At 34.2% G+C, this 22,310-nt stretch overlaps 1 protein-coding gene across 2 annotated transcripts in view; it reads right to left on the bottom strand.

The window, feature by feature from the left end:
* Window positions 1-652: 652 nt before the first annotated feature.
* Window positions 653-22,310, bottom strand: part of LOC145293167 (glycine N-acyltransferase-like protein 3) — a 90,422-nt gene continuing 68,764 nt past the window's right edge. Inside the window, exon 5 of one of the 2 annotated variants that reach the window (XM_080139669.1) lies at window positions 653-1,422. In XM_080139669.1, the coding sequence (XP_079995795.1) occupies window positions 996-1,422 (427 nt within the window). In that variant the 3' untranslated portion in view covers window positions 653-995. Of the gene's footprint in view, window positions 1,423-21,109; window positions 21,537-22,310 lie in introns of those variants that run through there. The other variant, XM_080139748.1, reaches the window with a different exon arrangement.

The following is a 22,310-nucleotide window of genomic DNA, read 5'->3' as shown; positions in this document are numbered from 1 at the left end:
TAAATGTCGAACGAACTTTTTTAAAAAGATGAATTCTACATTTATCTGAAGTTTTGGTTTCTACCAAACGCAAATATCACCGGTTTTGAGTTTTGGATGGTCGAATTTGTCATTCTGTGACAGAATACGATTTTCTAGTAAGTTTTCTTCTTAATAGAAAGTTTGGTCAGACGAGTGAAAGGAATATTTATATTTTTTCTAAATATTCATTGTCTGACACCAAAAAAGTTGTCCTTTCACGTGGCCTTGAGTTTGGCTGTAACTTACTTTTATGCATGTATTAATTGTTAATATATATAGTCTTTGAAGTTTTTAACCTTTAAAACTATACAAAAAAAAACAACAACATTTTTTATCATTCGTTAGAAAACCATCTAGTCAGTAAGTTATTTAATCACCTGCAATCACTGCATCAACTCGCTCTCGAATTTACTATAATACCAATAATTTATTTTTCAAGGGATCATCAGTTGTCTACCATGAAACACTGTTTCGGGGATTTAATATATTTTATATATATATATATATATATATATATATATATATATATATATATATATATATATATATATATATATATATGTATATTGCATGTGTATTTCAGTAGTCTTTTTTCATTTAAACAAGCATTATCAAACATATAACAAGGAAATTCTGTTTGACCATACCTTTTTATTTGATCAATATTTCTCATCTTTTTGTTTAAAAATCAATGTATCACGAAAATTTTCGATCTGTTGTTGACTCAGGTTCATAGATAAATCATTCTTATGGGAGTTACATTCTTCCGAAGTGCTTTAAATCTCATAAATAACATTGATTATGTTTAATGTTTTATATTTTCGTGAGGATTTGTTTTTTTAGATTTGGGTCTTAAATTTCCGATGTTAAATAATGAATCTGATTATATTATTATTTTAAACTGAAAATATGTATCGGTGTACAATATTAAAATTATTCGAAAATATAGCGATTTGATCCACAGAGGAGACATATCATTTCTCATTCGTTTTGGGGTGAATATTTGACCATATAAAAAGTAAATCCTTCTTTTGAAATCCAATACTAGTATGGAGTTTACCGGATTCTTCGTTATCATCAGCAATTAGGGCATATGGTGGATACCCATGGTCAGCGCATTTTTGTAGAAGGAAGTTCGTGACCAGTTTTCCTAAGCCTCGTTTCCGGTACGCCGGTTTGACATACAGCATCCCTAATCCACCGTATTCCTGTTGCAGTTCATAGGCGACTGGTGCGCCCTTCATATTATATAAGCACGTCGTTGGATAATTCGCGATTAGATATCGTATAAGTGGCACTTCTTTTCCATTGTATACGGATGACGCCCAGGATTCTGAAACTACATCGGCTATCTCCGGTTTCAAGCTTCCAACGGTAACATCTTCGGGAACAGTTCTGCATCTATGTATGGATATATAGATAGATATATACAAAATATTAAAAAAAAATATTTGCAAACATATTGGTTTAAAAGGGAGACATATCAAATGTTAATGAAGGTATTTTAGCTCAGTGAGGTAATTGTAAATAAATTTTTATCAGATTCTATGTTTAAATAAGCACACACATACACATACACACATGCAAACGCACACGCACACATGCAGATCAAGTGTTAACCTTAAAAAGGGGCTCCCGGTGTTTGAGAACTTCGACTTGAGTAAGAATACAGGAATAAAGTAAACAGGTTAAACATGCATGGTCTCCTGTGAGTGCGCAGTGAACGAGACATAAAAAATTACTAAGTTCAGCACATTTAACCCTAAAAGTCCCCAGGGGACGTCGAATCCTGGTGAAAATGAACAAACAGCGAAGTTATAGGCCTCAACATATGTAAATTAATAATGTAAATTTGAGATCTGCACTATGCAAAAAAGAAATGACTAAGTTCATCATTTGCCACCCTCCATTTAGCCCCCAAAGTCCCCAAGGCCTTAACATATTTAAATTTGAGTTCAACACCATGCAAAACTGCTAAATAGACACACACAGAAAAGTTTGGTCAAATATGGTAAAATAGTCCCAAAAATGGAGTGCTCTTATTAGCCCTAAAAGAGTCCTTGGGACACACCCAAGAGTTATCGTGAAGTATAGGCAAACAAAATTATATAGAAATCAGTTAGTAACAACTTTTCAGAAAGTCAAAAAAAAAAAATAATAAAATAAAAATCCAAGCATCAATGTTCAATAATAAGCATAAAAGTGTCCATTTTAAACTGAAAGGTACCCCTAGGGGCAACCGAAGTTTTTTCCAGGAAATCCTCATATCATATTTAATGTTTGTGCAAAATTTTAAAAAATTTCAAAGCGTAGTTATTAAGAAAAGTGCGGACGAACAGACAAACGGACAAGAATAAATTTACAAGTTTACCCTCCTTTTGTCGGGGGACCAAAAAAAAAAAACGTAAGAAGTTAGATTAGTCTGCGGCAATACTCCAATGAAAGGGCATCCGACTTCTTAATTTTTGGCCAAATTCTTCCAGATTTGAAATTTTATCATTGCATAGCTGTTGCTTGATGTAACGCTATACGTTTTCGATAAGATTGAGGTCTGGAGATTGTGCAGGCCAATCCAAACACGGAATATAATGCTCCTCAAGGAACCTCTTGACATTGCAAGCTGTGAAACTGGGGGCATTATCCTGCATAAAGATGGGATTATCATTCAAATTCCGGCCAAAACAGGGTAAAAAATGCTCAGTGAAATTATTAATGTACTTGGTCGAATTAATTCGACGTTGCAAGCGAACTATAGGCCATGGACCATTGGAAATAATTATTGCCGTCACCAAAACTGAACCTCCACTACCTTGCAACGTTGAATCTATGCACCTAGGATTTAATTCTTTGTCTTTCCTCCGACAGACGTACTGCTAACCGTTACTGCTTACCCTATTGAACTTGCTTTCGTCGCTAAAAATCACTTTAAACCAATATGAAGAGTCATGATCTTCATTGAATCTGACGAAGTCCAGACGGCGCTTTTTGTTCTTTACAGAAGTCATTGGCTTGCGTCTTGCAACACAGCCTCGTAAATTAAATTCCTTCACTCTGTTCTTAACTTTAGAAAGAGAGCAATTTTAACAAGATTACACTGTTATTGGATTTTGGGAGCCGTTACAAATCTGTTTCTGAGGCTGCGTATCTTAATAGCATTGTCTTCTCTGTTAGAAGTAACTTTAGGACGACTAGATTTAGGGGCATTACGAACACTGTCTACATTTTGGTGCTTTTGCACAGTTTTTCGTTCCGTTCTCAAATCACATTTCAATCTGCGGCCGATTTCTTGATTGGCTAAACCAGAAAGATGGGGGGTAATGAGATCTTCACGATCATTAAGAGAAAGTCCAGCCATATGGACTAAATTTTACTTTGTATAACTTGGAACAACAACAATTACGATTAATGTGGATATTTTAAGCTGATTTTAAGCTCATTTGTTGCTTCAGAGTTTCTTTTTGCCTTCTTAAGTATATATTAGTATATTTGGGCAGCAGGTTTCATTGAACAACAGGGATGATTCCTGTTTGTTTCTCCTGTTCTTTTAAAATCGTTAAAAGCACTTACACGTTCCCTCCCCCTTATATTGAACCTGATTGATGGTCCTTTTTATGTGAATGAGTAGGGCCTCAATTTTAATCGACTTTTTGAATAAATTCACTAACGCAATTTTTTAATTCATCGATTGCTTGAAGATGATTCATGAAGTCGAAAACTGTCGCGACTATTTCTTCTTACACTCGAACAGAACGTTCGAACATTTTCCCGCCAAATGGATAAAAGGGATCGCAAGAGAAACGAACAGGAATTATCCTCACTGTTCAATCAATCAATCAATGAAACATGCATATATATATATATATATATATATATATATATATATATATATATATGTATGTATATATATATATATATATATATATATATATATATATTGCATTAACTAACTAGAAATTATATTAACTATTTTTGTTATTGTTCTTATCCTTCAATGTTTTGTTTTTTATATAATAAATTGTTCTCTTTCGACAATTTAGCTCGGTCATTTTTTTTGCAAATATATAGAATTTTCTTTCTTTATTCTTGAGCTGATTTTCTTCAGGATGCGATCTATTTACAAATTACAAGCGTAAAGAAGCGTTAATAATTTTGATTTCGCTTTTTTACGGTCACATTTAAAGGTAAATGAATTTGTATCGAAATTAACCAAATATTAAGAGACAATAGCGACCCAGCAAAAACAGCTAATATATATATATATATATATATATATATATATATATATATATATATATACATATATATATATAGGTAGATAGATAGATAGATAGATAGTAAGTTATAAAATATATATGGGATTAAGTTGCAAAGAATATTCCGCGTTTCATCCACGCTAAGATTCCTCAGCTTTATTGTTTCCACTGCTAGAAAGCTTATTAGCTAACTAAAAACTCAATAGAAGGAGTGTATATAAAAACGCGAGACAACCACAAAATCCTCGCATACGCCTGATGAATCCTAGCGTGGATGAAACACGGAATATTCTGTGTAGCTTAATCGCCATATATATATATATATGTAGCTTAATCGCCATATATATATATATATATATATATATATATATATATATATATATATATAACTACTTCATTTAATCATAAGATATAATCATAAGATATAAAATATATATTTTATAACACTACCTAGCTCTACCTGCGTATTGAGCATTGTTGAAGTAAATACTTAAAGTTTATGCATAAATGTATACTTCCGTATATTAATTTATGTGATTAAATGAAGTATATATATATATATATATGTATATATATATATATATATATATATATATATATATATATATATATATATATATATATATATATATATAGCTTAGTGCGTTAGAAGAAAAGAGTGAGCTCAATTCTATAAGAGGAGACTTATCGGGACAATATAAAGCTCAACACCCATCCACACTATACCTCTTAAGCCTTAAAACGTATACTACATACATTTAAGACTATGATAAAGACCCAATACACCTTTCTACATTACACTCTATATAATACGCTCCTCCTTTATTTAGGATTCGATAAAACTCCCCCAACATCATCTATAATTTTATTTGATCTATTTTGTTCCTAATGAATCCCACACTAGATACCGCATCCCCACTATGTTACCTAGCATCTTCTCTACTCTCCTGATAAGAAGCATTAGGCTTCGAAATGCCTTGGTATGAAAAGTCCCTTCTATCCCCCAACTAATTGTTTGTATTCCCTTATTGAATAAATGAACCAATATATAGTTCTTGTGAATTCATTTACCATTTCTATTGCTCTCCTATATATATATATATATATATATATATATATATATATATATATATATATATATATATATATAATTATTTTTAGCTATAATAATTAAATGCCTACATACACTAGTGTTTCATACTTTCGGGAATATTCAGTGCAGGGTGTCACGATTAACACCAGTCGACAGATTCGAACTCGGCAACACGAGCAATCTCTAATTCGATTGGCAAAGACTGTATCAATTCAGTTACAGTTAACCGCGTGAAATAACGTTAAAATTTAACTTTAATTTTAAATGTTCTTTACGCCAGTCAGACAGTAATCTAATCGTTATGGATGAGAGCTAAATTGACCGATTTAATTCAACTGAAAGTGCTCAACGATAAGAAACGACTTTCTTAAAGGGGCTGTCGTAATTATTTTTTACTATAATAATTAAATACCTACAGGCACTAGTGTTTCATCCTTTCGGGAATCTTCAGTGCAGGGTGTCACGATTAACACTATTAATTTAATTTAATTTAATTATATATATATATATATATATATATATATAATTACTGAGAAAACTTGAAATAATTATATTACAATATATATATATATATATATATATATATATATATATATATATATATATATATATATATTGTAATATAATAATTATTTCAAGTTTTCTCAGTTTGTCATTTATTACTTTTCAAAAGGTATCCATTATTGTTTCGTATTGCGACTATCAAATCTGCAAAATTATGTTATTGCTGCATATTAAGTCACGTACTCATTAGATGTTTACCTTTAAAAACTTATTTAAAAAAACACCATTTAGACAACTTAATTTCCTGCTTGTATTTGTCAGTGATATTGACTCGGTGGTATTTCATGATATCATTTTATTTTTTTCTTTCTTAGAGTGCGATGTTATATTTTAAGGTTCGGAGTTCCCTTTTTCAGTATAACTGGCCTTGTGTCAATAATCCAATAATCTAAGGTATCATCGGTGCTTTTTTTTACTCAAGGGCTAAAGGTCAGTTGACGGCAATAATTAATGAGTGTCGGGTGGACGGTAAAACAACACAGTGATGTTTTTAAACATAGGAGTCACCATTTATAAAGACCCGGAGGCCACTCGAGGATAAGGGTTAATAGGGCAATATCGTAGTAATTGTAATGTGGGTTTCCAGGGTGTTTGGAAGCAATTCTTCTTAACTTAAACGGCTTTGTAAATAAGCTTAAACAGCTTTGTAAGTATGGGAGCTAATTCTGACTCGAGCTTTTTGAGCACTATTATTGGAATGCCGTCAGGGTCAGTTGCTTTATTGGAATCAAGGTTTTTGATTAGCTTGGCAGCATCACGCACATATATCGCATAGCGTGTTTTCTGATGCAAGAGGAAATACGGGGGCGGTGACAGCTTTGGTCAGATGCTGACGAGATTACCTCAGGTCCATTGATAATGGTTGGTATATAGCACATGTTTCTGTTTAGAACCCTGATAGTTATTTGCCAAAACTGGTGGGAACCGCCCCCTTAAGTAAACACTTCAGCAAATATCCTCACTAACGTAATGTACTTGCAATAACCCTTATCCCTGAGTGGCTTCCGGGCCTTGATAAGTGGTGATCACTGTGTAAAAAAAAAAGAACCAAGCTACTGCTCAGCTACCTTGGACTTAATGTTCTTTATTACTCTTGTACAGTGGTTGCTGGCAGTCTTGAAAACGGCTTTAGTCTCAGTACATCTATTACGTTGGAACCAATTGAAATAGCGATTTCTGTGCGCAATGGCAGCAACGCATTCTGGAGAGAACCACGACTGGGTGTTAGGTTTTTGCTGGACTGTTTTGGAGGGTATAAAGCGGTATATATCTACAATTAACCATTCCGTCAGGTTTGATACTATAGAGAACACATTCTTTTTAAAACATCGTACTTGGTAATGTTGATGATGATCGGCAGAATGTGATTATTTAAGACAGGTGGTTCAATAAGAATTTGATTCCATTAGTTTGTAGTCGAAAATAGAAACAATTGATATACACTGAAAACAAGATAAGCATGTATGTTTGCATAAATAAATTGTCTCTTCTTGATGAAGCCTAAATATGATAAGTCGAACTATCAGTCTCCCTATGTATGTATATTTTTTGTATATAGATGGCATTTTTTAAATGTTTTTGCCTTTTTAATTTTGTTTATACAATTTATCAGATGTTCATCCTTACAATGAACAACTGCACGATGCTAAAATACCATAAAAATAAAGATACACACTCCTATCTCAAAGCTTCACGTTCTTTTTTGGGACAACCTTTGACCATAGAAACATTCTATCATTCTTATCAAATCCAATATCACATTTTTGCACAAGAATATTTATGACTAGTTTACCCAAGCCTTGTTTTCAGTACGTCGGCTCGACAAACAGCATCCATAACCCCCGTATTTCTGCTGCAGTCCGAAGGCAATTTGCGTGCCCTTCAGATTATATAAGCACACATTGTGATAAGTCGTGATAAGATATCGTATTTTCTTATTTGTATATCAATGCAGGCCAGGATTCTGAAACCATTTTAATCGTGTCCGGTGGCAGGCTTCCCACGATGATATCGTCGGGAACAGGTCTACAACTATAATACAAATGAAAATAAGGAAACAATTATTCGAAAACGTAGCAGTTTAATCTATAGAGGACACATAAGTGGTTACTCCTTTGTAAAAAAAAAAACACATATCAAATGATAATACATGTATTTTAGCCTAGTGAGGGAATAGTAAATAAATTTTAATCAATCGACTATGCCAAAGTGTTTCAAGACACATACACACACGCACACATTATTAAGAGAGAATTTGAATGCTTACTGGAGAGAGCTTGAATTATAGTCGCTATATTAAAGGAAAAAAGGAGAGGCAGAAACTCGTTTATATCTGGTGTTTCGAACAACGCGTTAAAAATATCTTCACAGTTCATTTCTCCTTTATCGATCATGTGTGACTTCACAACTCTGCTCTGATGCCACCCACGCGTCTCAAACATGTGTTTCTCTCGTCATGTCTTGAACACAACTTCTTCGAGTCCCTAATGCTTTTCTTCCTGTTCTCGCCACGTTTGTCTTTTCATTGTCTCTGTTGTGACGTCACATTTCGTAGCCAGCTTGGTCATTTGCATATGTTATATGCTGCTGCTGCTAACAGCGCTGGTCAGTCTGTTACATATCTTCATATGGTTCAAAAATTCTTTACAAGAATTTCATTAAAATATTAGCCGAAGTAATACAAGAACAGAAAAGAAAACTCAAAAGTTTATACAAAGACATGAATACATACATCTAAATAAAATGTCTTAGTTTGTTTCAATCTTTTCCTTTTACCATTTTTTCTTAACGCCGTCAGAAATTCCTTTCTTTTATTTAATTTGTAAAAAAGAAAGGAATTCCAGCGTATTTTCGAAATATTTACAGATAGCATTTTAATACGTTGAAAGGGGAAAACTTAGTAAACTGTTTTAATAGCGAGAATGTATTTTTTTTTATTTTCAGAAATTTCACTCAGTAAACACCGAAATGTTTCAGATTAAAAGTAAAAGTTTAAAATGTTAATATGTTATAAAGTCAGGTAAATCGAGGCAAGATTAAGTCCAAGCGCGATTGAATAGTCTTTGATAATTTTTGCTTGTACTGCGTCTGTAAATTTCCTAAGCTGAAACAGCATATTTTTATTTTAGTAATAAAGTCAGTGTATTGCTTATAGACAGTATTCATAACAGATATATTATACTATTAGTTGTATTCCTAGATTATTTGTTACTTTTTTCCGTTGTGCGAATTTTTTTCTTGTGCATTCTTTTCTCATTTTCGAACACAACTCTCGATTATTCCTACTTCTCATATCAATCGTATCATTTATATTTTTCTCCATGTGCTCAATGGATTTCCACGCCAACAGCCCAATTAATGTGTATTTTTTTGTTAAAACTTCCAAAATTCTTGACCAAACTAGTTAGCATAACCGTTTGTCTAGTCCCTCAACTTATTTATCTCTCAACTACTCAGCTCTTTATAGCAAGATTATTCGACACATCATTTTCTTCTATCTCCCAGTTTAACGTGTGGCTTGATCCAGCGCTTCTTTCTTTGGAATTGTATTGTTCCGTGCTAGCCCCTTTTTTTCTTTTTTCGCTTTGAACAATTTTGTGAAAAGTCCTGACATTAATGGCGCCAAATAATCTGTGACATTCTACACCTTTTTATCAGTGCCATTGCAATAAATTACAATTAAAAGACCCAACAGGTTGTAGACTCTGTCGCAAAGAATCAGAAGAAAGGAAAAAACTCTACGCACTTGTTCTTTTTTAACAAAAGCCTTTTATATTTGGTATTTCCAACAACGAAATTGTCTAAATTTTTACACAGTTTATTCTTCCTTTTGCAGCCACGTTTGACTTCGCGCCTCTGCTCTGATGTCACCCTTGCGTCTCGAACACATGCTTCTCTCGTCACATCTCGAATACCACTTATCTTTTTTTACCACGTGTGTATTCTTATTATCTCTGCTGTGACGTCACATCGCGCAGCCGGCTTGGTCATTTGCATATGTTATATGCTGCTGCTGCTAACAGCGCTAACCATTCTGTTACAGAATGCCAGCTGAAGAGAACTTGAATGCCTACGGGAAAGAACTTGAATGGCCACTAGACAGTATCCTCAAGTGTTTCAGGTATTTCTATACAGAGGTCTGTAAGGACAACCACGCTTAAGGATATTTTTCCTAACAAGTAAAACCTGACTAAATATTTGAAACTAATCTTTTGGGGGAAATAATTTTACCCGTACTTGGTCGATTGTTCTTCTAGTAAATCAATGACGAAATAAAGAATATTTTTCGATTAATTTAAAATGCAAGTTTTCTAAAAAAAAATAGGCTTTTACTATTTCTATACAACAAATTAAAGTACGAAAAATGCACAATAAATCAAGACAATTGCTCCTGTTGAGGATTTGTTTTGTGTGATATTTATGCACGAATTAAGTCGCAAAAAATTAAATCACGACAAAGTAAGGCACGACATATGGCTCCTGCTGTTTTCTTTTCTCGCTAAATTTTTTATAAAAAACACATTTTTATGGGGAGAAATATGAATCAAATATAAAAAGAAAAATGTTTATTTGCTTTTTTTTAATTGCAAGTGTTTTATGGTTTGGTTTTAATAATAAATTTTACAAAAAAAAATCATATATATAAATATGTCAATAAATTATTAAATTCCCCCAAATCTTGGTCAATTAATCTGAAAAAGGTCTTTATTTTTTGCAGGAAAAAAAACAGCATGTCCGTTAGCCTAAATTAAAACCGGTTGTTTTTTTTTTGTTGTTGTTTTTAACATAAGAGTTCCGGGTCGTTCGAATGATTTGTCAAAATATTACACGATAGAGAATCAGTAGGAGAAGGTGTCGCGCCTTTATGTATATTTGTCTTGTCTTACTTTGTCGTACATGATTAGTGAAGCCCTCTTAAAATATATATTTACAAAACATGTAAGAAATGTTTTTCTTTAATAAAACTTTATTACTTCACTACATATAAATGGCGTTTCACTATCATTTTTAGGGAATAGACTAGCAGACTGGCCAGCTCCTTATAGCTTTACTCTTACTTAAAATACTAGCTTTATTGCTACTTGAAATACTAGAAACACTAATTTAAAATAATAAACATTTGAATTCATAACTCTGTAGTAAACACGAAAAAAAATCTTTGTCATTTATTTAAAGAGATAAACGTATTTTGGTAATTTCGAAACAAATTTAAAATGTAAAAATACATAAAAATCGATTTTTATGATTTAAAAATGGATCTCAACTTATGGAAAATCAAGTTGATGACTGAACCAATTGAAAATTGAAAAACAAAAGAAGATTTTACAGTTCTAATTCTTATCTTAGAATCAAAACAATTCTTAAATTAAAAAAAACAAATAATGATTAATAAAATGTCCTTTTTCAAAACTAATATGCAAATAAGTTAACCTTGCGACAAAGTAATATATACTAGCAGTCGGCCCAGCATTACCCAGTCATAAAATACGCATAAATATGATATTTTTATTAATGCAGATTTCTTATTTATTAGTATACAACACATCAAAGGCCGTAAATGACAAAGTTCTCTCAGATTCTTTTTCCTCTGATCTTGAGCGCGTGGTACAGTGGGGGAGGAGGTGGCTGGTTACTTTAAATGCATCTAAAAGCAAGCTCCTATCTTTACATCATCATATGGGTGGCTCTCGTCTAGGGGAAGCTTCATGTTTTGATAATGTTACGGACCGGTATGAAGCTGAGTCAGGGTGGATGTCCCCTGGTAAGAATCTTATGACTCTAGGTCAGCGCTTCACCCTACGTTGTCCGTAACACAATATAAAAATAAAAATAAAATAATGACAAGTAAAGTGGCGGCCACGATTTGTGACCTATTTGACACGTTGTCTGAGGTTCTCATTAGCACATGTTGTTCCGAACGATTCAAACTCAAAGCAAGAATGACACAACGCTAAAATCTTAAAACACGAATTTTATTCAACATCCTTAAATTTAATATCACACTGCAATAGGTTGGGGTGAGGTCGGATGATAAAAAAGAACATCATAAAAGAAAGAAAAGAAAGCAAGGTGACAAAAAAAAATAATATAAGAGAAAATGTATATACCATTTCCATTATGGTATGACAGTTTGGCCGAGGACAATTAGCGGGGATATCGGGATGGAGAAATCATAATAGTCACTTAACTTTATCCAATTGGACTTTCGTGTTTCATAATGTCTCTGCAAAGTTCATCATTCGCGAGACTTTTCCTGTTTGGTTTTTCTTGGATGACGATATTTTTGTTCGTTGCAACCCTCTTCTTATTCATCTTTAATATCTTCGTCGTGAACTTTCCATGATGTCCATTCCCGGCCGAAAGAATTCATCCCCCGTTTATTTCAGGGAAATCTATTTACGCTGCGCTTTGGGCATTCCTGAGCACCACCGGCTCATAGCAAGTTTACTTTTATTTTTTGATTCATTATTCGCTTAAACGTAAACAAAACAACCGGTCCATTTGACAACGTTCACTGCTCTCCCCAGTCTCTTTTTCTCTTCTATCTTTTTTTTTTCTTGCCTCTCAATTTTTTATACGAACGCTATCGTTTTTCACCGTTGACAAAACGCTCAGTTCAAAAACTGCTTTCTTTATTCATCCGCGTCGATTTCACTTTTTCTTTCTCTCCCTTTCCCTTTTCATCAGCTTCGCTAACAGTGGGCTCTCTTGCGCATTGCATTTTCAGAGGGAGGGAGGGGTGTGTGTGTACGCCTCGAACGCTAGTGCGTTTATTTATTTATTATCATTATTTATTTTTTTATTATTGAATTTAAATTCACGCTCGCAAAAGGCGAGGGGGTTCATGCTTTCATATTTTTATTTGAATTTAAATTCACCGTTCGCCGTAGGCGTTCCCTAAGAGATAAAAAATCTATTCCTTATTCCGTATGATTATTTCCCAATTGATTAACCGATATCAACCAGCCTCTCTACCAATATAACAATAAGCTTCTGGGCTTGACCTTTACCCCTGACCTGAAATGGAATGCGTACATAAAGTCAGTTGCCAAGATCGCTGGAAAAATAGTAGGATCCTTCTACCGCTCCAGAAGATATCCCACCCCTGATGCAATTCTCTATCTGTATATAAGCCAAATACGTCCAAGGATGGAGTACTGCTGCCACATCTGGGCAGGAGCTGCTAAAAACAGCCTATCCTGCCTTGACAGAGTACAAAATAGGCTTCGTGGCCTAGTGGGTGATGCCCTTTTCTCTTCCCTGCAACCTCTCTCCCACAGAAGAGACGTTGCGAGCCTGTCTTTGTTTTATCATTACTACCATGGCAGGTGCTCGTCTGAACTCCAATCTCTGCCCCCCTCGCCAATCTTTTATGAAGAACACCCGTCTAGCTGAAACCACTGTCAAAAATTTTCCCCACTCCTTATCTGTGCCAAAATCAAAACGTAGATTCCATGAACAAAGCTTCTTTCTTAGAAGTACACACCTGTGGAACTCTGTTCCGGTTGCCTGTTTCCACACCTGACTACAACCTGGATGTATTCAAGTTCAATGTGAACAAATTCCTGATGAACCGCCTCCTTAAGTAAGACACTTTATCAGAACTCCAAAACTAACGTACTATACACACAATGACCCTTATCCTCGAGTGTCTTCCGGGCCTTGATAAGTGGTGACTACATTATCATAAAAGAATATATACTTGCCTGGGAGACCGGCGTTGCCCAAATGTTTGGAGGTGTGTGTTGAGCAAAAAAAAAAGTGGTAGTAGGAAGACAGGGTCAAACTCGTAACGCAAAGGAGGCAACCAATGTGAAAATAAAAACGTGACGTCTTTGCTTTTGCGCCCATCGCCAAACCGGAAATGAGGAATGTTTAAATTAAGGCTCGTCAAGCGAAAAGAGGGGATGACTTTCGAAAATATCGGCGAAAAAAGCGACCCCTACCTGTATAAAACGGCCGAGTTTAGGGTGCAGGAATTAATGTTTTTGGCAAATATTTCGATATTTGTCGTCAGAGACGACGCGCTTCAAAATGATATCGATCTTGTCAGGATCCGTCGCCTCTGTCGAAAATTTTTGCGAGACATAGATACATAATATATTTAAATAGAAAGGTGAGATTTATATTATAGACTAGCCTGGTTGCCCGGCATTGCCTGGGTGTTTGAAAGTGTGGGTTGAGCAAAAAAAAAGGGATTAGGTAGGCAGGCTTGAACCCGAAGGATGAATAGAACGTGAAAAAAAACGTAACGTCTTTGCTGTTGCGCCCATAGCCAAACCGGAAGTGACGAATGTCTAAATTAAGGCTAGTCAATCGAAAAGAATCGAAAGGGATGGTTTTCGAAAATAGCCACCCCTCCCTGTAGAAAAGTGGCTAGTTGAGGGTGCGAATGAATTTTTTTAGATAATTCTCCGATATTTGTCGTCCGAAGAGTCGAGCTTTAAAACGATACTAATCTCGTGAAAATACATCGCCTCTGTCGAAAGTTTTAGGCAGACATACATACGTACATACATATATACATACGTACATACATACATACGTCCACACATATATACATTTAAACAGACAGATAAGATTTATATTATGGATTATATTGGACCCAATAGATAGTAATGCTTTAAAAAGTTTTTTTTTTTAAATGACTCGTACGCCACCACCGAGAATGGAAACCAAAACGTTTAGCTTGCAATTTACTTTTTCCTTTCACGTTAATGCCTGAGCTATGAAGACATTTTTGCTGCAGGCTAAAAATTAAGATATGCCCCATAAACTATTACGTTACACATATTCATAATGGCGTCGCTCAACCTTCACCTGGCAAATTCCATTTTTTTTTAATTTTCACGCTTTTGTACCAAGTTTTTCTGCCTATAACTCAAATATAAAGTTTAGCGTGAGTCCGAATACGCTATATATTAAGTTTCGTTCTTGTAGACCAAAAAACTGACTGAGGAGTTTTGTAGGTAAAATTTTAAAACAAATATATATATATATATATATATATATATATATATATATATATATATATATATATATATATATATATATATATATACTCGGGTTTTTTTTATATTCAAAAGTAATGGACTAATGAATTCAACGAGGTTGTTAGATAGTGCTCAATAAAAAGAGCTGATAATACTTGTTTATTGTTATATAAACATGCTCACATCCCGCTGCTACAAATAGCCACTTGTTTCAATCAAACAATAGATATCATCAGGCAGCGACTTGACTATTAAAAAGTTCAATGAATAATCTTCATGATTATTCATTGAACTTTTGAATAGTCAAATCGCTGCCTGATGATATCTGTTGTTTGATTGAAACAAGTGGCTATTTGTAGCAGCGGGATGTGAGCATGTTTATATAACAATAAACAAGTATATATATATATATATATATATATATATATATATATATATATATACAGTGATGATCATATTTATTGGCACGGTAAAATAAAAGTTAAATTTTGTCTAATAAATTCTAAAAAAGGGATTAAATTAAAGAAAATAACAAAGTATATTATGTATTTTTAACTGGCCTTTCCGATGCAGTAATCGGATTTTAGAAAAAATAAATAACAAAGGAACAACAAACATAATTGCAAAAAACCCTTGTTCAAAATTATTGGCACGGCTTTGTTTTCTTTTAGTATCAGTATAATATCAATCAATTTCCGGTTTACGTGCTTTTTGAACTTTTTTATAGCCATATTATGCTTGTTTAACGCTAATTCAGTGAATAATTTTTTTCAGATAATTTTTAGATAGCGATTTATTTAAACTATTATAAGTGACTAAATTATAATTTTCAATCGCCATGGTTAAAACTAAGGAACACAGCGAAGACGTCAGGAAGCTTGTTGTAGCATGTCATACCAATGGGGAGGGCTATGATAAGATTTCAAAGAAGCTAAACCTTCCCAAATCCACTGTTAGAGCCATAATAAACAAGTTCAAATCGCAAGGCCACGTTATGAGTTTAGAGGGTAGAGGGAGAAAAAGGATTCTTTCCCCAAGAGATGAACGGAAAAGTGTTCGACAAGTAAAACAAAACCCAAGGATCTCTGTTGGGGAGATTGTTGATGAACAGAGCACCTCTGGAGTGAATGTATCTCGACATACAGTTGGTAGAGTTTTGAAGAGAGCTGGTTTAAAAGCATGTCGTCCGAGAAAGACTCCCTTATTGAAGCCTATGCACCTGAAAGCAAGGCTAGCCTTTGCAAAACGTCATATTGATAAAGATGTTGCATTCTGGAAACGTGTTCTATGGACTGACGAAACGAAAATAGAGTTATTTGGCCATAATAAAGTGTCTTATATTTACAGAAAATCTGGCGAAGCTTTCCTGTCTAAGAACACCATACCCACAGTGAAGCACGGTGGAGGCAGTTTGATGTTTTTGGGATCCTTTGCTGCCTCTGGACCAGGGCGACTTGTTAAGGTCACAGGTAGCATAAAAAAGGAAGATTATGTTAAAATATTGGATGAAAACCTGAAAGACTCTGCTAAAGAGCTCTCACTTGGTCGTCGTTGGTGGTTCATGCAAGATAATGACCCAAAGCATTCGGCTAAACTGACTAAGAAATGGCTTGAGGACAATCATATTAATGTTTTGGAGTGGCCATCACAAAGCCCAGACCTTAATCCAATTGAAAATTTATGGAGAACATTAAAATTGAGGGTAATGCAAAGGAAGCCTAAGAATCTTATTCAATTGGAGGATTATTGTCAGGAAGAGTGGGCTAAAATTACTACTGAAGAGTGCAACAACTTGGTTGTAAACTATGAAAAGCGACTGAGGAAGGTAATCAAGGCCAAAGGCTATACAATTGATTATTAAATAAATCGTGCCAATAATTTTGAACAAGGGTTTTTTGCAATTATGTTTGTTGTTCCTTTGTTATTTATTTTTTCTAAAATCCGATTGCTGCATCGGAAAGGCCAGTTAAAAATACATAATATACTTTGTTATTTTCTTTAATTTAATCCCTTTTTTAGAATTTATTAGACAAAATTTAACTTTTATTTTACCGTGCCAATAAATATGATCATCACTGTATATAAGTTTGCGTTTACTATAAACTTTTTACGCAAATATTGCGCTAGTATAAATCATGTAGAATATCTGCATGAATATAATTATTCGTATAGTAAAGATGGTCATCCCATAAGGCAAACCGAAAAAAGTAATAGGGAATTAATTAAAATAAATATTTAAAAGATTATGCAAATTTGCTATATCTTGTGCAGATGAATGCAATTCCACGATTCATATATAACAAAGTTGTATTTTCTTTTTAAATAAATAGAAAAATGTTTTTCTATGAATATCAATACACACAAAAACAAATTATATATATATATATATATATATATATATATATATATATATATGTGTGTGTGTGTGTGTGTGTGTGATTTAAGTACTTGGGGTAGTAATGATATATAAATAAATAAATAATATAAAGTTGTCTTTGAGATAGCTATATAGGGCAATATTAGAGCTATAAATACAACGTTTAAAGAAACAGTCACTCCAATAGCTACTCATTTTGAAAATGTTGGTCTTTTATTGGTAATCTCTACCATACAATTGTTTCAGTGCCAGTGTTAGCATACAAGTATATAATAGTTCATCAATTAATATTTTGCATAACTTGGGCTACATTAACGCATAGAAAAAGCAACTTGTGAAAAGGTTTCACAGCCCACAAATCCAAACCTTTTTAACACATACATATATAAAACGATGGTCTATTTTATAAAGTTGAAATTACGTTTGAAATAGTGCGTTATTGACCTTACTGCTAGTCAGAGAAATGGGATCAACTAACATTTATTTATTTAGATAAAAAGTGATGACTGATTTTTTATTCTTTTGATCATTCGGACTACTAGCTTCAACTTATATTCACATAGTATCGTGCTGAGGTAACTGCCAGACTGTGGAACACAGCATCACGGGCTATTTTCACATTAACTCTTATATATTAGTTAATTGGAATTCATTATTGAGATGAGTATCATTTATTAATTTATTTATTGCGGAATATTATCCTTATCTTTCTTAGTTGTTGTTTCACGACGTTTCGGCCAACTATTCCTCTGGCCTTCGTCGGGTGGTAACCGCGACTGGGCCCGTGGCGCAGTGGATAGAGACGTTGAATCTCAACGGTTTCAGGTGAGAATTGTCTGAAGATAGCGGTTTCAATCCTACCCAAAGTCGGCTAGAGGCTTACTTGACCAAAACGTGGTGAGACGACAACAACTATGGATGGCAGTAATTGCTGAGAATGCAGTTAGGAGATTCGGAGTTCCTATCACGTCGCGGTTACCACCTGACGAAGGCCAAAGGAATAGTTGGCCGAAACATCGTGGAACAACATTTAAGAAAAATGAGGATAATAGTCCGCAATAAATAAATTAATAATAACTCTTATACTCGAGTGTAATTTTCGTCTTGATAAGCTGTCATTCTTTTGTAAAAAAAAAAAAAAAAAAAAAAAAATTAATTAAAAAAAAGCAAAAAAAAGCTCATGAGCTTCTTCAGGTACATCTTTTCAAACTTTGAAATTTAATAGTCGAACATGGAAACCTCTACAGAATCTTTAACTGAACATACGTCTATTTCTAAAAAAAATCTACTATCGGTTAATGTATGGAGTACTGTTGTCATATTTGGACTTATAAATCTCTGTCCCATTTGAGGGTTATTGAAAAGGTTCAGAAACGTTTCTCTAATTTGATTGGTTCACCTTTTCTTCTTCTTTGCAACGTCTCTCTCACAGACGTTATGTTGTTAGTCTCAGTCTTTTTTATAGATACTACAGGGGTGTCGCTAGAAAAAGCGGGAAATTTGTCAAACAACGATTTACAAATTTCTTTAAAGACAAATGTTATATTATACTCATAGATACTCAAAATGTCGTCCGTGCATTTCACTGCAACGTCTTAACCTAGAATCCAAGCTCGCGTGGCGTTTTGAAGGGTGACTTGTGGGATATCATTCTAAGCTGTTGCCAAGCACGTTTTCAAGTCATAAATAGAGTGTATGTTACGTCGACAGCTCTGCGTCTCTGTTAATAACAAGTTCCAAGCACAGTAATCCATGACATTTAAGTCGGAACTTTTTGAGGGCCAATCTTCCGGTGCATGGAAATAAGGAGTAGATTGCCGAAGAAACTGAATTGAAGCCCTTGCCGTGTGAGCCTTGGCACCATCCTGCTGCCATGTCCATGTTTCGTTATTCATTACATTTCGTATATCGCTAAACATCTGTGGACACATCTCTTCACAATAAACTTGCTGGTTGACTGTTTTTTTTTCTTCCTGCCTTCAGGACTGAAAATATCCTTCAAGAAATCGAAGCTTCGTTTTGCCATACTATGAAACAGCAGCATAACAAAGAACAGATACATATTGTCAAATTCCACAAGCAGATCTTCCTCAGGTATGTCAGTTTTTACATGCACTTCTCGGTAAATGCGATCGTTTTGTCTGCTCAAAGGCGGGTTGCAAAGAGAATCTTGCTTCGTCCGAAAACCATACTGTTCTCCAAGCAAACTCTGGTTCCAAACGAGCAATACGAGCAAGCGACTTGTTTTCATGCATTTCCTGGTGTCGCTTAGTGAGGAGGTTACAGTTTATTCGACGGTAGCATTTCAGTTCACATTCTTTGAGAATTTCAAACACTGATGTTTTCGATATACACAATCCTTACTACAAGCCACAATCTGTTTGCGTGTGTGTGTGTGTGTGTGTGTGTTTGTGTGTGTGTGTGGCTGATTTGATTTGGGTAATTTTACGGTTTTTAGAATTGGGTATTTTATGTGTGTGTGCGTTCGTTCCCTATGGGCACCGAAATGATTATGCCAAGTTTTTTTTTAATTTCACACAAATGTACTTTATGTGCCTGGGAGTGTTCTTAGATACGCATTGTATGGGAATGCCTTCGATAAGTATCTAAAATAGGTAGTCGAACAAATCTGATTAAATAAAGAACAGTCTGATTTTGACCAGAGTAAATACCCTTATACAACCAAACATCAAACGTGCATTTACGAAATTGTATCACCAGAAAAGCATAAGGAACCGACGTATAACATCAACAGTATATTCTTTGATAAGACAGGGGCGCATTAGAAATTAATGTTTTTGTTTAGAGCACAATTGAACCATGATAATTGACTTTGGCATTTTAAACTTTAATTCAGGCCATTATTTAAAAATGATTTAATAAAATAAACAGTACGTTCTCTACTGTGCAAAGTAGGCAAACATGTCTTGTGGATTAAGTCACTGCAAGGAGATATGTGAAGCTTTCTCCGAGTGCATTGCGGTGGGTTCCCAACTAGAGCAGCCAATCAATCGATTTGATTGAAAAATGGGCGTTTCAACAATTTCGATGACAATAAAACTATTGGAAGTGGGGAACGTTCGTTGATCATCATTCAATATCGAGCAAAGTTGGGTCTCCCTGCTAGCAATTAAGAATAATATAAAAATTATAACTTCTACCTGATCATTGCAGATGGAATAAGAATAATCTACCCTCGGAGATTAAATAGCAGTTTCAGCTAAAATTTCTATATAAGTTTTGAAGTTAGACTATTAGATTTCCAAGTTCGAAATGATTCATCAGAAGAAGGTCGGAGGTTATATCGGCCGAACCCTTGTGAATATAACAACTAAAATCAGACTATTATGTTTCGGGATTTTTTTAGATACAGATTGATAACTTATATTATTTAGATTTTTGTTCTAATTTTGTTCTCACAACGTTTCGGCCGATATAACCTTCAATTTTTTCAGGTGCGTTTTATCGGATATTGGAATGTTTATGTAAAACTCGAGAATCAACACGGAATTACGAACATAACACTTTATTTAATTGACGGGTTACGTTGTTTTTGTTCCGTCAGTCATAACTGGATGTTAGTCTTAAATAATTCTTAAGTGTATTTTTAGTATCGCCTGTACTTAAGATTGAACCTTCAACCCCAAAAGACTGAATTAGATCTGTTTCATCAAGGTTCTGTTCGAAATTCCATACAGCTTCTTGAGTTCTACATAAACATTCCCAAGTTTGAAAATGCTTACATTTAATCATACAATGTTTAATACTATAAAAATAAAAAAAATAAAAACAGACACTCTCCTATCGTATCATTTCACATTTCTTTTGGGACAACCTTTGACCATAAAAAAATAATATCGTTCTTCTGAAATCCGACATCAGTATGGAGTTTGCCTGATTCTTCGTTTTCGGCAGTAATTAAGACAAACGGTGGATATCCATGGTCAGCACATTTTTGTAGAAGGAGGTCCGTGATCAGTTTACCTAAGCCTCGTTTTCGGTACGCCGGCTTGACAAACAGCATCCCTAATCCACCGTATTTCTGTTGCAGTTCATAAGCGACCGGTGCGCCCTTCAGATTATACAAACACACAGTTTGATAATTCGTGATTAAATATCTTATAAGAGCCAACTTTTTTTCTTTGTATACAAGAGCAGGCCAGGATTCTGTTACCGTATCAGCCATATCTGGAGTCAAGCTTCCAACGATAACATCTTCAGGAACAGCTCTGTAGCTATGTATATGAAAAAATACTTTTAAAGCAATCGTTTGCAAGCGTAGCGATTTGTTCACAAAATAGACATAACACATACTAATGAAGATATTTTAGCCCAGTGAGTGTTTCAACACACACACACACACACACACACACACACACACACACACACACACACACACACACACACACACAAACAAACAAAAAAACACGTACACACAGGAAGAAAATTTAAATGGAAAACGTACAAGTTGACGAGTGTATTAACATCAAACATCTAGAAGAACAGAAACAGTAAAAATACTTTCGCATAAAAATAAATGACTCAATTCAACATGGCAGAATGAGCGAAAAATAGGCAAAGAATATCTACGCTGTATACGAAAAAATTATCAAAACACAGCTTAGAAATAAAAACAAAGTAATTGCCATTAACCAGCTTGTTATGCCAGTAGTAACACAAAACTTTCGCATTATTGACTGGCCACAAAAGGACATTAATAGATTAGACATTAAAACAATAAAAATGCTGACACTATACCGAGTAATGTACAGGAACTAGTGTCTAGCAAAACTGCATCTACCTAAAGGAGCAGGTGGTATGAGTTTCTCAAAAATTGACCACCAACACCGAGACTGTATTGTGAGTATTGAGAAATATTTGATGAGCTTCAAGAATCCAAACCGTAAGATGGTATATGAACACACAAAAATAAAAGTTCGTAGACATACTTCAATCACAAAATTTGAAAAACCATTTTCGACAACACTATCTTACAAATCAGACAGACA

The sequence above is a fragment of the Euprymna scolopes genome, chromosome 1 (genome assembly GCF_053919585.1).
Source record: "Euprymna scolopes isolate OS-2025 chromosome 1, ASM5391958v1, whole genome shotgun sequence".
Classification (NCBI taxonomy): Eukaryota; Metazoa; Mollusca; class Cephalopoda; order Sepiida; family Sepiolidae; genus Euprymna; species Euprymna scolopes.
This window is presented reverse-complemented; position numbering and strand designations above follow the sequence as displayed.